General features: G+C 43.3%; 1 protein-coding gene across 5 annotated transcripts in view; it reads left to right on the top strand.

The window, feature by feature from the left end:
- ARHGAP24 (Rho GTPase activating protein 24) overlaps window positions 1-17710 on the top strand; it is a 229403-nt gene that overhangs the window by 121435 nt on the left and 90258 nt on the right. The window contains exon 1 of one of the 5 annotated variants that reach the window (XM_063335820.1): window positions 16570-16721. The exons of 2 other annotated variants lie outside the window; for them this stretch is intronic. In XM_063335820.1, the coding sequence (XP_063191890.1) occupies window positions 16697-16721 (25 nt within the window). In that variant the 5' untranslated portion in view covers window positions 16570-16696. Of the gene's footprint in view, window positions 1-16569; window positions 16722-17081; window positions 17251-17339; window positions 17534-17710 lie in introns of those variants that run through there. 2 more of the 5 variants (XM_063335823.1, XM_063335822.1) reach the window with 2 other exon arrangements.

Below are 17710 nucleotides of genomic sequence, written 5' to 3'. Positions count from 1 at the left end.
CAAGTTATGATGGGCATTTGACACAAATATTTTTTTAGGGACAAAACCCCAGAGGTGCACACCTCTCCAAAGAGGGAAGGAGGTGACTTTTTTGCCCTCAAATGTCTTCCCTTTGCTAGAGGCTCAACAAAAAATGTTCATTTTAAGCATAATATTAGCAACACTTTGATTAGCACAATACCATGAACTCCCTGTCACCACATAGCATAATGTCTTTTCCCATGCCTATGTTTAATTGCTGCAAATCCAGCAGTTCCCACGGCTTATTACGAATTCTTTCCACTAAAATTGCTGAATCGTGGTATTCAAGCTATCAAAAATAGCATCTGTGAAAGTAATGAACCTTACATCATAATAAATCCTGAGTGATTCGGGAACGCTTCCTTAACTGTTTTCCATCTTCTACCTTCCCTTGAAAGTTTTCTATTTATTTTTTTTTTACCTTTTTTTTGGTAGAACTCTACTATCCCATCTGCGAGCAATATTCTTTTTTCTGAGGAATTTATCACTTAGATTGGAAGGACAATGTCATCTCAAACACAGTTTGTGTTTTGTTACTTTGTTTGCAATAGAAGGGTGTGTTCTTCTTCAAAATTTTGCATGAGTAAAAATATTGCTATAGGCCTTTCAAAAGTCATAGTGGAGAAATTTGCAGTTGTGAAATTCTCATGGCCACTGTGTGCAACCGGAGCGTGCTGACGCCGTGCTGTAAGGGAGCCGACTGCCTTCACTAAGCTTCAGTGGCTAAATTTGAAGAAAAGCAAGTGTAAGTGACAATAGGAATTGTGAACAGCTAAATGATATTTCAGTGGGTTTTTTAATCATACCAGACATTATTTTTAATGGAAAAAGTAACTTTGCCAGGGGTTATTTTAATAACATGATAGATGGTAATTTAGATTATCTCTTCACATTCACATTGCTGCATATAGATATATATACTGAAGATGCAGTAGCCTAGTGGCTCAGATCGCTCTACTGCTGAACAGTCTCCAAAACCCAAAGTTCAATACATGTCTTGCTCCTCCAGACCAAGACCTATGTACCAAAGAAAGGAAAAACTTAGGAAAATTGGCCTGACTTCTTTCAGAGAAACACAGTGGTGTGGGGATATGCTTGTTCTTTCTATGAAGTAAAACAAGATGTCCCTGAGAGGTTACTCTGTCCTGTATCAATTTTTCTTTTTTTTTTTTCCTTCTCCCTTAAAGCAAATAAGATCAGCTTGAGCTTTCTAAAACTCTCACCGGAAATCTTTTTCCCAGAGGTGAAGAAAGCATTTGAATGACTTTCCAATTAACAAAAAAGCCCCTTACTAATATCAATTGGCTAAATACCCACTGAAGTAGTGAAAAAACAAAATTAGTATCAAGCCTGTGAATGTATTATATTTCCTTCTCTTGTCCAGCACAAAGCAGGTGGTAGTTCAGATGTCTTGATAATTGCAGGCCTGGGAGGGATCTCCAGCAGCGGGTCACTTAGCTGTGTGGCAAAGCAGGACCAGCTCTGTGGGTCACCCTACAAGTAATGAGTTGCACAAGATAATAGTGGGGAAGCAGTGAGGGTGTATCAGCGAGGTGGGGGCCGGCAGCATCAGGGTACGTGGACTGCCGCTGGACTACCGTGTTGCCCATTCCACACTTAACAAGGTGCTTTTCCTCTCCCAGCTTTCGGGAGCAGAGCCTGCAGTCCCTCCTTGCACATGCGTTTGGGGCACCTGCCCTTCCGTGTCTCCTTCATGAGGCTCAGCACTCCTCAGACCAACAGCGGTGTGTTCATCGCCTGCATCTGGGAGTGTTTTGGGGGAAGATACAGATGGGTTTTAGAGCTATAGGGGTATGGTAGAACCCTTTCACAAGGCATTTGCTTATCCTGTACAAGATCAAAATAACGCAACGATGATCCAAGAAGAGTGCACTGTAAGATATGCTTCCCTACACTCACATCTTCCTTTATTAATCCCAGTTATGTACTCTGTACATTATCCAAAGAAATTACTGCTCAGCTATTTCCCAGCAAGGGTCATTCCTCCATTAGCAGACATTTATTCAGACGGTCATCCCTACATCAGAGCTAGGACAACTGGACACACATCTACTTAGAAGAATTATCTTTAAGTTTGTTAACAAACAATAGCTTTAGAATGTTTTTGAAAGAACAGACTATAGAGGGAGCAAAACTGGGAACCATGCTCCTGATTGCAGATGCATAATGTTTCAAGTGATCATTGGTCCTCAGTGCAAATAGATATCACATTAAAATGGAGGAAGATTATATTTGTAATTGCTCAACATTTATCTTTTTCTTGAAACATTTATGGTTTATGAAACATTTATACCCTTTTACGTTTAGAAGCAAGTAGAAAATAAGTGATTGCACAGGGTCTTAGTTTTCTGAGACAGAAGTACACAGTTGTGTACAGTAAATTTGAAAATGAAGGAATAATTTACCAGCTGTCTTAAGAGAGTTGTGGGCATTTCAGCATTATCTCCTATTCTTTTGCAAAAATGTACTCCGTCTTCTCTAAGAGCTGAGTACAGCTGGATTTTGTCTTAAAGTAGCTAAGTGCTTAATAAGGAATGAATTATTGCTGGTGAAATTATGCATAGACAATAACCAGTTCCTAATTCATCCGGGAACTTACTCCATGTTCTTTTCCTTTATACTGGCCCTTAGTGCATTAGCTTTGAGGAGGAAAAAATTACTGTGCGTAGAGGGCACAATTAGGGGATCGATGATGACAGAGTAACCAGTTGCCTGTGAATCCCCAGCCTACGACTGGAGCACTGACTTGCTCCCTTATAGCAACAGAGCAGGATTGGACCAGCCTTTGAGTCCTGCCTTTTTACGTTTTAATCCACCTGCCTGCAAACTGCTTATCTCCAGGCTCCCTCAAGATGAAACTCTTTCCTGGGCTGAAAAGAAATCTTTTCTAGCTCCTAAAGATATCCATTATATGTTTGCTTGTATGAACTAATAGTTTATGTCCTCTTTTGTTGCGTTGTGGGCATGGCAAACCCCACCTGCTGCAGGGAAGGGAGGCTAGGGACAAGTCAAGGCAGCTGATGATAAAGAATATCTTAAAACCCAAGTGTGAGAGCACCTTCAGAAGGAAGGTTCTCATCTGCTCATTCAGCGGTTCTGTGTAAGTCCATGCTTAGATAATGTCAAATGACTTGGCATTTGCTGGTTTCCAGCTAAGTGTGGCCAATGGGATGCTCCAAGTGGGTGTAAAATGAAAAAGACAAGTTGTACAGTAATTTTATAAAAGGGTTTTGCAGGATCAATGATGTTAAAAGATGCTGAAGATCCTTTCAGATCCTATTAAGATTTTGTTCCTCTTCTTTTTAGAACTTCCCTAGTGCTATGAAGTGTAACTTCACATTTACAGCTTATAAAGCACCTTAGTGTGGACCCAGGTTGTTTATCAGCCTCTTCTTATCTTTTAATATTCACTTGAAATCAAGTGAGCCACTTAACTACCTAATTGCTTTAATTTGTGTAATGATAAACTGAAGTGACAGTTACTGAGTTTGAAAAGCTCTCTGAACAATTCTTACGGAAGACAGGTAATATCTCTGTTAACATTGCTTTCATAAACTATAGTTGTTCTCATTGTCTTGGAGCATCTCAGATTCAAAGAGCCTTTGCAGAGAATCACAGAAATAAGAAAATTCGCTTACTCAGCCTGGAACGGTCTTTGTTCAAACAGGCAGGTCTCTGGTAAGAGAGGATAGCACTTCTGCACAGTCCCTCCTTTGCAACTTGACAGCCCCGACTGCTTCTTTTGAAAGCCCCTTGCCCTTCTTCATTGTGTCGCTGACCCTGCAGCATTCCTGTGTGCCTCTGGCTCTCTGAACAGTACTTTGAGATTAAACTGTTCACTGTGATACATTGCATATTTTTATCTTTGGAAGTGTAACTTTCCTAGCTAGAAAATAAAATGTTACACTATCAAAATGTAGTATTTTCTTACACCAATTCAGATGACCTGCTCCATAAACAGAGTGGAGGGTCACATTTGCTTTAAACAGTTGTGTCATCTCTTTGACATTGCTGGCGATTATTTTGCCTTCATTGGTAACGGGATTGCTTTTTGTCAGGCAAATGTTTCAAAAAGTTTTGTCAATGTGGTTCAGTCCCTGGGGCAAAAGCTTGCTGGCACCTCTGCCCTCACTTGTCCTGACCTGCTCTGCACAGAACGGCTTGATCATGCACAGGTTGAGCCTCTGGTTTGGATGCCAGGGTGCACGGCGAGACTCTTCTGTACACCTGCAGATCTCACTTTGCCATGGACACTCCTGATGATACCAAAATGTGGATTATGGTACAGGCCTTCCTTTGTCTTAGCCAAGTCGATCTCCAAGTTCTTTTTCCTGCCTTAACTTGTGACTGCAGTTTCTCATGGGAATCCTGAACAGACAAGATGAACGAAAATGTGGAGAGAAGCCTATTTAAAATTAAGGCATGCTTTTCAGCATTAGAGGTTTTAGTCCTGAAATCTTAAAAACGGTTGCCTATAATCACCTGGTGTTTTCTCAAAGCAAATGACTTTCACCAAGAAACCTGGCTTATGCTGTCCTATAAAGCAGCCAAAGGAGAGGTAATATTTACCAGATTTGACGTGAGAGATCAGTAGGAATGTAAATAGAGTAGTCCTTCAAAAGACACTGTAGTCAGAGCAATCATCCTGCAGCTTTAACAAATTTATGAACATCTGTTCTGGTGCCATTTCTGCTGTACAGACCTGCCATTAACCATGGAGAGGAAAGGGTTTTAATTAAATGAGCAGATTGGCATGTTAAACTTTGATAAGATCATGCCATCTGGGTGGGTTATATTTGCAATTCTCGCCACAGCTTCTTAGATTTAGGGTACACTTCAGCGATGCCTGAGTTATTCTCAGGAAGATGCACCAACCCGAGAGCACTGGGGTTACTCAGCCAAGGTATGTGTAACAAGACGTACGTTGCAGCACCGCATTTCTGAGCTGTTTATTTTTTCTTTTACGATTTTGGTTTTGCTATTAGGTCACTCTCTGGTGCTAGCCACAACTGCTACTGTAGTACAAGATATAAGAAATTTTTTTATTTACTGTAACTAAGCCTCAGTCGATAGATAGTCAGCATTGGCCACAGATTAAGAAACATTAAGATGTGCCTTGACCGAGGTCATGTTGCTGACGCTGTGTCTTGGCTGGCTGCTCCCGTTCCTCAGGGTAGAAGAACGGTGTGGCTGGTGGAGGAGGCAAAGTCTGACGCTGGAGGAGCTACTGCCGACAAGAGACTGCTTTTTAATTGGCAGTGTAGTATGGGAGGCTGCGCAGGAGCCGCCTGTGAGGCTGTTGCTGTGCAGACACTTGGCTGTCCACTGGTACAGCCACTATTGGTGAGGGTTTCAGATAGGCCAGAACAGCCGTGAATCGGATATTAGTAAAAAACCACCTTGTTCATATGTGTATTCCCTGCTAGCAGCGTCTCTGGGTTCGTACAAAACAGTCAGCTCAAGAGCAGATTGCTCTTAATTCATGTGGAAATTGACAAGTAAAATTTTGCAATGCTTTAAATGCATAATACACTGAGTGCATTCAGTTTATACTTTAGTATTTGTCATCCCTTAAACTTGTAATAGGTTGAAGCAGGGTGTTTAATATGATGAGATGAGGCTATAAATAAAAGGCCCGAGATAGGTTCAGATGAAATCTTTATACACTTTAATGACAGGTTCAATTCCCAGGAAGGCCAAGAGGGAAATCAATTGATAATTTTAATCCAGAATCAATTTTATTTAAGTTTTTGAGATGTGCTGATCCAGTCTTTTCAGGCAACAAGTCTGTTTCTGCTGAAGTAGCAAGCGTATTGTGGGTGGTGTATTACTTGAATTGGGCTCTCCCTTATACGAACCTGAAGTAGCTCATGAACAGATGAAGTCTTTTGGGTACTGCGATATTGGTATTGACCTATTTAAGCTCAGGTAACTAATTATCTCTCTGCCAACGCTCTTATCTCTGAGTGAGATCGTCTTCTTTCTGCTGCAATATATGAGCTGATGCTAAAAGGTGCTGTCGCAAAATGCTGCCTGCTTCCTGCCTTTTCAGCTGCAGGATGGTGTCCCAACTGTTGCAGGAATCTAAAGGAAAGGATTTGTCAGGACTTGGAAGAGATTTAAAGGTCTGAACAACTGCATGGGAGGCTATGGATAAAATCTAGTAGTCTGGGTGGAGTGCAGGAAAACAGTTTCAGACTCTCTCTCTTCCCTGATAATGGCACTTGGTAAAAATAATTTTTACTTTAGTTTTTATGTATCCTGTTTCTTCAAAACACAGTAACTAGGTTGTCTTTGATCAGCCAGGTCTCTTTTATCCAAGAGGTAGCAATCTTCCTGGTAGGTACCTATGACTTGCACTGTTTTTCGTCTCAGTTTTTGTGTAATCCCTGTAACCGCAGGAATTTGTTGAGCTGTTTCAGTTTGTTTGAAGGAAGGATGTCAACTAAGTCAGGTGTGTTTGTAAATCCTGATGATGCAGGACTGTGGCTCATCTAGTACATGGAAGGACACGGAGGTTTTCTAAGTGCTGTTAGTCTGGCTGTAATAGGCCCTGCCTGTGTACACATTTTGTCTGGATAGGCTTTAAAAAGAAAGCAATATGAACATCAAATGAAGAAGTCATGTGCTACCAGACATAGGTATAAAGCCAAGGAAGGAGGTAGAGAAGGATACACAAAATAAGGGAAATCTATGCTTCTGATAGCGAATGCACATCTGCAGTTTGGAACATGCTGCATTTGTAGTGTTAATGAGAAATTCATGTATGCTTTTGAAGTACTCTTACTCCAGTTGAAATTATTTAAAGGATTTTTACAGGACATAACATACCCCGTGTGTCGTGCTGTGTCTGACGGTTGCCCTTACTGAACTGCAGTGGCTGGAAAACTCTTCATTATTTTTCACTTTCAGCGAAACAGTACTAGCTGTTTCCAAATGATATTAATCAGTTATGTCTCTTGGTGTGATAGTGTGTAGGTTATAGACGTATAGAGTACCTGAGCCAAGGCTTTGTGGGTGCTCGTGGTTGTGGATTGTGTGTGTATGTGCATGTCACATAGGGAGAATGATCCTCCTTAACAAAGAGTTGGGTTTGATTTTGCATCGTTCCTTAAAATACCCAACATGCTTGTAATAGACACAGGTGACGATATAGCAGCCTTCAGGGTGTTTCAGCTTCTTGGCACTCCATAAGGATTACATGTTTGGGGCGAAAGGGAAAAGAAATCGTGCTTTATCTCCTTAGAAAAGTGTGCAATTGAGGGAAGTAAAGGAAAAGGTTATCCAAATAGTGTAAGACCATGCTGAGCTTGTAAGTATATTGAATTGTTTCGGGGGTGATTACAGTATAAAAAGTCACGTTCTTGTTTCCCAAAGGAGGAAGCAAAACTGCATCTTGTGTTCATGTCCACAGGGGTCAGGGTTGCAGTGAACCTGCTGCACAGGTCAGGGAAGCACAGCGTGGTGGGAGGCTCTAATGAGCCCTGTCAAAGTAAAAAGACCATAAATATCATTGGAGCTGTGAATCTATCCCCAAGCCTCTGTCTGTGTGTAAAATAGATCCTTCACAAAGTGCTGGCAACAAGCCTAGATGTCTTCTGACAGGGCTCTGCTCTCAGCGTGTTTTGATCCTGCCCTTTGGAAGATACTCTTAACTTCTTTCTTCTCTAGCCTGAACTGACCAAGAAATTAGGGGGTTCTGAGTGGCTGCTAAAAGTTGTGCAGCAAGTGTGACAGCTCAGCTCCAACTGCCAGCAAAAACGGGCCATTCAGGTAGGAGGCTCTTTGGAGTGGTAAATTCTGGGATTCCTCAGGGATGCCCACCCCACACTGCAGCTGAGCAAGCCAAATTGGAAATAAGATCACAGCTATCCCTCTGTGTTCACTGCGGAACAGGGAGGTGTCAGCTGAGGGCATCTCTTCCCTGGGCAGAGCAAATATGTAATTTATTATTTTTAGCCTAATTAACAATGGAGCAGCAGTGGTGGAGTGAGTAGTTGCGATGGCTAGGGAATGAATGCGTGACATTTCTGTTCCTGGAGCTGCCTCTCTCAGGTCTGTTTTAGATATTTCACTGTTGCCTCATTACATTCATTTTGCTATGGAAAGGGGATAAAAATATGTATCCGCTTACTGTAGCCTAGAGGAATCATCTGTTTATGTTTATCTAACTCCATTCTCAAACATATTTTATTAGCATTAGCCATAGGAATAACTGTTCTCTTGTCTTAGTCCCCAGAAGACTGTAGTTAATACCCAGAAGAACCTTATGATTTTAGGATTTACCTATGAGGGATATGGAAAACGAGTATTCAGTATTCTTCTTCTGTCTCTGCCTATTTTTGTGGACAGAATTTTTTGTGCCACTTTTTTTGTGCCACTTTTGTGGACAGAAGCGAGATTTCTGCCTTCTTGCTGTGTTTTCCTTTGGCCCTTTCTCAGAGCAATGCGAAATACAGAAATTTAGCTTTATGTTCCTGCTTGCTGTTGAGTCCATGTTTTTGGAATAACCTACTGATTCTAGCTGTCAAGTTGCAGCTAATGTGTCTGTGTGTGTTGTGTTGGGAAATGGTGGTGCACAGCTAATTCTTCCCTGTCGCTGCTCTCCTCTCCTGGAATCTTTGAAATAAATACAAGCTCGCATACTCCATGCCCTAATGGGAAAGGAACAGCGTTTGATCCCCTGACAGAGACAAAGTTACACAGGATAAGACAGGTTTCTTCTGGGATCGATGCTGTAATTTAGGAAAACTGTGTGATTTATGTATTATTAATATTTTATAAATTAGCTGTAAGTCACAGTTTTCTGTAGGACCTTTGAAGGTCCCACAGATGATTTAAAAAGACAAAGCACTTTAGAGGAAGCGTGTTTTCACCCTCTCAGCAAAACAGTGGTTATCAGCATCTAATTTAGCATAGCCCAGCAAAAATGATAGTATTGCCAAGTGTGCCAGAGATTTGGCAGGTAACAGAAAGAATATCCATAAGTTTTAAGAGAGCAGAGATTCAGTATGTCTCTTCTTCCATAAGCCTTTCTGTCCAGAACAAGAAGAAATCATAGGACAAAATCAGAGTCCATCCTCCACGTGTGCCCTGCCCATGGCCTCTTTTATTGAGCTGGGTATCAGAGGTGCTACTGATTACAGTCATTTTTATGGTGATGCTTCTCCAGCAGCAATGGGAGCAAAACTACTGTCTCATTTCAGCGGAGCTGCTTCGCAGGTGTCAGGCTATGGCAGGTTTCAATCATTTCAGACCAGGGCCGTGTTTGAACTGATGACCCAGGACAGAACAGCTTTAAAGAGCTGGATTCATAACTGAGATATATCAGATGAACTGTACCACCCTGGTGGCACATGTCACTGAGCTGTTGGAAAAATTGCTGGGAAACAAACCCTGTGACTTGCAGGATGTGCTGTCTGTGTTTCCCAAAGGCAAAGAGTTTTGTTTTCCACGTAAGAGCAAGTAATGTGCTTTTCTGGCCCAGCTAGAGGGTTATTTTTCATGGTGAAACCTCAAAACCATGTCCATCTTCAGAACCTCTGCTTATTTTCTGATTTCCTCTCTGGATTTGAAACCAAGACAGTGCTGTCACCAGCATTTCACCGTGATGCAGAGGGAGACACAGGTGGAACCAGCATATGGCCACTTCACAGTGTATATATGACTTCATTTTGCTTAGGCACATGAGATAGCAAAGTCCATACTTGGTTACGTCAGACAAGAATGTTAATGACGCATGTAAATAAAGTGCCAAGTTACTACTACAGAGAATATATTGGCATATCCGTCTTGTTTCATGTGCTCCCATTGACTCAAAGTTGACGTGATTGTGTAATAAGTTTTGAATCCACATCTAAGCTTTCTGAATTCCACATTTAATTAATAAAATTTTGTTTACTCATTTTTTTTTAAACCAAGCAAATAACAGCTGGTGTTTGCTTATGTCAAGAAGACAGATGTATCACACAAACACCATACTTTCCCAAGCATCAAAACTGAAAGTGAGTTAATGTCTGAAGTGCAATTTGCATATAAGTTTGTGTTTATGAACCTGTGCATTTCATATACAACAAACGGATCTAAGAGGAAGACAGGAAAGATGTTGTCCTTATGGATTACAACAGCACAATATTTTTTTCCTCATGTTTTTTTCCAGACCTGCTATAACACTGTCTCCTGTTCTCTCTCCTGTTCCCCTTAGGAGTAAGCTCTTTGAAAAGTAGCATATTTTGGCAATTCCTTCTTGTGACCTAGCTTCTGGAGAGGGTTTCTCTGAGCTGCAAGGCAGAACAGCAGCCAAAAATGTAATTGGGCAAGTTACACAGTTGTGCAGCTGAGAGCCCTTCACATGATACAGCTGACAGGAGCTTCCATGAGAAGATACCAGCATGTCATATTCAGCGGTATTTGGGCATCCCCGCAGGCTGCATGAATATAACCATCTCAAACCCCAAACGCACAAACATGAGGAAAAAGGCTCATTTCTTACATATCAGCCGACTTGGATTTGGACTGCAGTGAAGTTGGAAGGAAATGGAGGAACACACTCGGGAAGATTTATTCCCGTATTAGCATATGAAAAACCAGATGGTGCATCTGGATCTCACAGGAAATAATTTTTGTGCCCGATTCTCATTTTCTGTGATTCTAATCTCATCTCCCTCTTGATATGTCCTTTGGTTTGTAGTTATGGTTTTGCATGTGACTGACTTTTCACCTACCTATGGAACGTGTATAGCACAGTTTTATCTAGCAGAGTAATTGAAAGAACAGTTCAGCTTCTCATAGGAACGTCTGGTGATGCCTATCATCGTAATGCTGTTTTTAGTAATTTTGAGGGCCAAGCTGGCAGCTTTACTTTCAATAGAGATTATTTTATTGACAATGAGAGACTTGCTGATAATGTGGAGGGCAGACCCAAATCTGGACATCCCTACGTTTTCTAGGAGCTTTTAACAAAGAACGCAAAGTGTTCTTATCACACTAAATTCCCTTAGCAGTTGGGGATTGATGGGTATTTTAAAGATTCCACTCAGTAGTATTCTGTGAGTACCCACACTGCTTAGCTGTCTTCCTTCATATGTCATTCTTTAATATATATGTGAGCATATTATTAAACATATGTCATAAAACACAAGAGATATGCTGGACAGCTAAATTTACATTAGCATGTGATCCTTACAATTCACATTTCTGGGTGTTGCTGCCTTTTCACATGAGTGTAGCCCAGCCGGCACCCCTGAAAACGCTCCTGCCTAACGAACTACTAAAACTGAAGGGATGACGGGGCTCGAGTCCCATTTAAGCATGCACTATGAAAAAAACAGGTTTCTGAAGTCACATGAAGTATTAAAAATAATCCCGGTGTGCTCAGTTACAGTCTCTCCAGTAATAACGAAGGATCATTTCATTGGGATGTTGGAAATGTGAAGCAAATACTTTAAGCGGCAGGCCTCGGATCATAGAGGCAGAGCAGAAATTACTAAGCAGTTTGTTTCACCAGGTAAGAAACGTAATTTATTGCTGGTGATGGTAGTGAGGAAGAAAGCAAAATGTCTGGCAAAGCAGTCCCCCTCATCTTGGCCAGCCAGCAGGAGAGGAAAACTTGTTAAACAATCTGGATGCAGGGAGCCACATTTGGGATCATGACATTAGCAGGCAGCAAAGTTGATAAGTTTCCCACCACCCGATCCCTCCCCTTGTTCCCTGCCCACCTACACACACAGCTGCTCCCTGCCCGGGCAGCCTGGTGTCAACCCATGTCCAAAAACTTCAGGAATGCAGCCCCACAGTGTTGTGGACAGTGCTGGGGCAGACACAGTAACATGTGCTGTTTTCAAAAGTTTGCTCTAAATATTCCCTGGTGCAACAGAGAGCAGATGTGTGAGGCAACAAAGGGAACAGAGAGAGATTTCTTGCCTTTTCCATGAACTGCGGGGAAGGTAGAAGGCTATTTACAGTGTAATTTTTACTGAGGGAACTCAGAAGCTGAGAGCCTGATCTTTGATGTAGTGCACCTTGCGAGGCTATTGACTTGCTTAGTTGAAATGTATAATTCACCATTCACACACAGAAATGGTGTTTATTTTCTTCTTGAATTGCCGTGCTTGATCAGGAGCCATAACTCCTGTGCTTTTAAAAGCCTACCCTTCAAAAATGCTAAGGAAGCCTAAGTGTAACTCACTGTTTTGCATTTGCACAGTGTGAAGGCTCAAGGTTGTGATTTGGTCACTGAATAGGTTTTAAGCATTAGTTGTGTGCATTCAGAGTCTTCACCTTTGAGGCCTGGGCAGAGCAAGTGGCCAGAGAGCTCTGCAGGCTTGCATCATGGCTTTTCTCTGGGCTTCTTCAGTGCTCTCCCAAGCCCTGCTGATTTGCTTAGGTGTGGTAACAGAGAGGATTCAGGCTAACCCCGACTTGTAATGAGGAATCCTACAGCACGAAGCTTTAGAGGTTTTGTCTCAGTTAAAAAACGACAACTGTTTTCCAGGGTATTCTTGGTAGTCTTGCGGGCTGGCTCCCAGCCAAATTCATCTTGTAGTCTGACCCACCACTATATGGTACCACCATTCTCTGAGGGATTTAGGTGGATGTTCAGAAGGAATTTTCTCAGGAGGACAGAGAGGTTTAACCTCGGCATTTCCAGTGACTGATGCTGCATACTTGCTGTGATGTGGTTCAGCTCCCTGCAAGGCAGTGGCAGTAGCAATCTCGTTGCAAGTTCAGTAGTGAACTTCTCTCAATCTTGGCAACCACCGTCCTTTATTTCCACTCTTCTTTCCCTGCGTAGTGTCAGCCAATGTCTGACTGCTTAGGCAGTGTCTGCCTGTTGAATGCTTACATCATTGGCCCACTGTTTAACAGGAGAGGTGAATTAGTCACCAACGACGCCGAAAAGGCAGAGGTTCTCAACACTTCCTTCATCTCTGCGTTTACCAGCACTCTTGGAGCCCCAGGCCTTGGGAACAAAAATCCAGGTTAATGCAAACACACAGACCCACTGCCTGTGAAGGAAGAGTTGGTATGTGATCTATTACAGGAGCTCGACCCCTGCAAATCGATGGGCCCTGACAATATCCACCCAAGGGTGTTAAGAGAGCTGGCTGATCTTGTTGTAAGGACACTATCCATAATTATTGAGAAGTCATGGAGACCAGGGGACATCCCAGAAGACTGGAAGAAGGCTAATGTCATCCCCATCTACAAGGAGAGCTTAAAGGAGGATCCAGGAAATTACAGGCCCATCAGTTTTACTTCAGTGCCTGGGAAAGTTATGGAATGAATCCTGCTGGGGGGCTTTCACAAGTCAAACGAAGCACATGATTAGGAAAAGCCGGCATGGATTCACCAAGTGCAAATCGTACCTGACAAACCTGATTGCCTTCTACAACAAAGTAACCTGCTTGGTTGATGTGGGGCGAGCGGTGTACATTGTCTACCTGGATTTGCCGAAAGCTTTTGATACAGTTCCCCACAGCCTCCTCCTAGAGAAACTGATGCACTATGGTCTAGACAAGCGGTCTGTGCGGTGGGTGGGGAACTGTCTGACAGGCTGCACCCAGAGGGCGGTGGTAAATAGCTCCTTTTTCAAACTGGCAACCTGTCACAAGTGGGGTCCTCCAGGGACTGATACTGGGCCCAACACTGTTTAGTATCTTCATAAGTGATCTGGATGATGGGATCAAGTGTACTCTGACAAAGTTTGCCAATGACACCAAACTGAGTGGGGAAGTGGCCACCCTGTCCACCTGTAGGAAGACCTGGATAGGCTGGAAGAGTGGGCTAACAAGAACCTTATGAAGTTCAACAAGGACAAGTGTAAAGTCTTGCACCTGGGAAAACGTAATCCAGGAGTGACGCACAGGCTGTGATCTACTCAGTTGAGGAGCAGCTCTGTGGAAAGGGAGCTAGGGGTGCTGCTGGACAACAAGCTCAATATGAGTGAACAGTGTGCTGCTGCAGCAAAGAAAGCCAACAGGATCATAGAATCATAGAATTGTCTAGGTTGGAAGGGACCTTTAAGATCATCAAGTCCAACCATCAACCTAACACTGACAAAACCCATCACTAAACCATATCATCTACCCGTCTTTTAAATACCTCCAGTGATGACAATTCCACCTCTTCCCCGGGAAGCCTATTCCAATGCTTGATAACCCTTTCAATGTAAAAATTTTTCTTAATATCCAGTCTAAACCTACCCTGGCTAACTTGATGCTGGGTTGCATCACCAAGGGCATCAGCAGCAGAGACAAAGAAGTCATTATCCCACTTTACTCAGGGCTTGTCAGGCCACACCTGGAATACTGTGTTCAGTTTTGGTCCCTGCTGTACAAAAAAAGATGTGGACAGGCTGGACAGGGTCCAGAGGAGGGCCACCAAGGTGATCAAAGGACTGTGAAGCCTGCCATATGAGGAAAGGCTGAGAGAACTGGGTTTGTTCAGCCTTGAGAAAACAAGGCTTAGGGGAGACCTTATCACCACATTCCAGAATTTAAAGGGTGGCTACATAGAAGATGGAGACTCCCTTTTTACAAGGAGTCACATGGAAAAGATGAGGGGTAATGGGTACAAGTTATTCCTGGGGAGATTCCGATTGGACACAAGAGGAAGATTTTTCACAGGGAGAACAATCAGCCATTGGAATAATCTCCCAGGGAAGCGGTGGATTCCCCAACATTGGACACTTGTAAGATTCAGCTGGACAGGGTGCTGGGCCATCTTGGCTAGATCATGCTTTTGCCAAGAAAGGTTGTACCAGATGATCCCTGAGGTCCCCTACAACCTCGTATTCTATGATCACTCCATAGATGAACATGCTGCAGGAGAAGCAGCTGCAGAAGGCTGGCTGGTTAGGCATGGGTGATGGGTAATGTTTTTAGCTCCCTCGTTGCCCCTCTGACTGGGTAGAGAGTTGTGAATTATTGAGAAAAATAATATTGAGTGAGATAACTTGCTCTACGTGACTGCAAGAGGCTGTGACCCAGGGCTGCGTTCATGTTACTGGCAACATTCCCCTTGATTTCAGTAGGGGAAGGAGCTGCTGTGTAGCATGCAGGTGTGATATATTGGAAGGGGAATATTCCTCTCCTCTGGTGATTTCACTGGGTGCAGCTGGTCCTCAAATGTGTTTTGAAGTATTTTCTCATTAGGATGAACTCATGGGAAGTGACAGATGGCAAAGTGAGGCTAAATTAGTGAGAACTTTGTGCTCCATTAGTGCTCTTTCTCTCTATAAATAATAGCTGGGGAGTGGAGCAGGAGTGAAGATGCTGTTACGTTTGTGGCTACCTCTGCTGCTATGTAGATGTTATACGCTGCCTTGCAGCGTGTTTTGTCAGCAATAGAAAGGAGTAGGAGGAATTTGCCAGCCCTTTCACAAGGGCAAAAATGTTGCAGTTCTACTGCAAAACAAATAAAAACAAAGCAATGTTCAGAGACGTATGAGGGGAGACAAAAATGTGGGAGACAATTTTACATTAACAGCCAAACAGGCCCCATAACCACCTTGGTTTTTCTGGTTTCAGCTTCTTCCTATGAAAAATCTGAGAGACCAACAAAAAACAGTGTGTCTCCTTGATAGTCCCAGTAACTCTCCAACTTCTTAGTGTTTACTTCCATCCCAAAAATCTTCCTTTAAAATATATGTATCTATAGATTTCTCTTTCTCTATGTGGGGATGTGTGTTTATGTATGTAAATATGTAAACATGTATCTCTGTACCGTGCTACTCTAGCCCCGAGAGCTACTTCTGGAAAACTACTCTGGCAGTGGCAGTTTATTTGTTGAGGCGAAGAAATAATTTTATTGCAGATTTATCCTGACTTACAAAGTCACTAAATATAGTCATATAGTGACTCGCTGTCGCACAGACTAAAGTTATAGATACCACCATCTCGCTGGTGTATATTATGTGATAGTCTGGATTTCTAGATGCTTTTACAAAGTAATGTCCACCGGCAGTAGTAAGACTTAACTCTCTGTGGTTCAGAAATCCTGGCTTGCTGGCAGGCACCCTCTGGTGCCTACTTCACAGCTGAAGCAACTACCAGGAGAATGACTGTGGTTTTACCAGGCTTTTAAAATGCCACAAGTCCTTGGAAGCAGGTGTTCAAAATCAAACAACACAAAACTGAAAAACCCAACAACGTGAAAATTTGGTTTTCAGGGGGGTATATGGATCTCTGAACAGTTCAGAGGCTACTAAGGAGATACACTTCCTCCAGGGATCTTTAATCATAAAAGCAGTTTAAGTGACTCACTCTTTCCCTGAGGATATTCTTAAAACAACTCCACTCATTTCGTCCTTTTAGCGGTCAGAAACAGGATTTATTTTGTGCTGTCTTTCAAAAAAAAGAAGAAAAAAGAAACAATGACTTTTGAAAAAAAGTCAATGGCCATATTTTGAGGAGGATCTGGGCTATATTTAATATTAAAGGTCTGTACAGCTCAGTAACGCATGGGCTGACTGGCACTATGTTCACTCAAGCAAGTGCTTCAGCAAAAAATTCAGTACTATTTTTAGTTCTCTTACAACAAACCACTTGATTGTAAGGCCTGGGGAACTGCGACATTGTAGAGGGGTCTGCTGGAAAAGGCAGGAGGATGAGACACAGCAGCGTGCTAGCTATGCCAAGGACTCCCAGCTGATATGGAGAAGCCCAGATCACAAGCAGGTATTTTAAATCATCTTGTAAGCCTTGATCTGCCCATGAAATGAATTTACTGGTCGGAGACAGGGCATGAAAGCGTTAGCTGGCTGCCTCTATCTGCTCCTGCCCTTAAAGATTTCATTCCATAAATTCCTGTCCTGACCGTCAGCTTTTAAATCGTCTCTTCTCATTTCCTAGCCTTTTCTGGGATTTTAGAGGATCTTGGGCAACTTAGCAAATGACAATAGCAAAACAGAAACAAGTTTCTGTTTTAAGCATTCTGTTTTTAAAGAAATACAGCCTGGGCGAGTAGCACTCACCATTCCTCTCTGCCAGCTGTATTAACTTGTAAAAGAAAATAGCCCGCCTTTGAGCGGCCAGCCGGCTGAGGAGGATTTGATCCAACCCCACCGAGGGGTGGAGGGTTTGCTGGCGAACTCTGCCTGTGCGTACATACGCGCGGTGCCTGGCGCGACCTGGCTCTGCCCCAGCGTCATGGTCTCCCTCTAGCAGCTCTCCTGACCGCCGTTTGTCCCCGCGGGGCTTCTTCCAGGTCGGTCCCACGCGAAGGAAGCTGGTCCTGGGAGGTTTAGGGTCTGCTCCTGGCGTGTCTCGTCCCCACGTTTGCGGGCCCCCTCAGCAGCACTGTGCCCTGAGGGGTGAGGTGGTTGCCATTCCTGGGCGATGGAGTCACGGGAGAGACTGCCGCCAGCGAGCAGATAGCGGGAGCGCGGGCAGGGCTGGCCGTGGCCCGTGGCGGTCCCAGCGGCACTGGTTGTCGTGCCAGAGGTGCCTGTGCCGGCGCTGACTCTGCTGCCAGCGTGTGCTCCTGCCAGGTGAGAGCTCGAAGCTTCAGATTTGTTTCCTAGACGGACGCTAGTGTGTGTTGTGTCACAGCCCGGTGTGATACCGCCAGGGAGATGAGCTGTTGAGTTTCGGCAGCATCTTGCCTGCCTCCTTGTTGGTTCACAAGGGTTGATGCTGTGTAACAGCTTCTTAAAGTGTGCTTTGTT

The sequence above is a fragment of the Chroicocephalus ridibundus genome, chromosome 5 (assembly GCF_963924245.1).
Source record: "Chroicocephalus ridibundus chromosome 5, bChrRid1.1, whole genome shotgun sequence".
Taxonomy (NCBI): Eukaryota; Metazoa; Chordata; class Aves; order Charadriiformes; family Laridae; genus Chroicocephalus; species Chroicocephalus ridibundus.
This window is presented reverse-complemented; position numbering and strand designations above follow the sequence as displayed.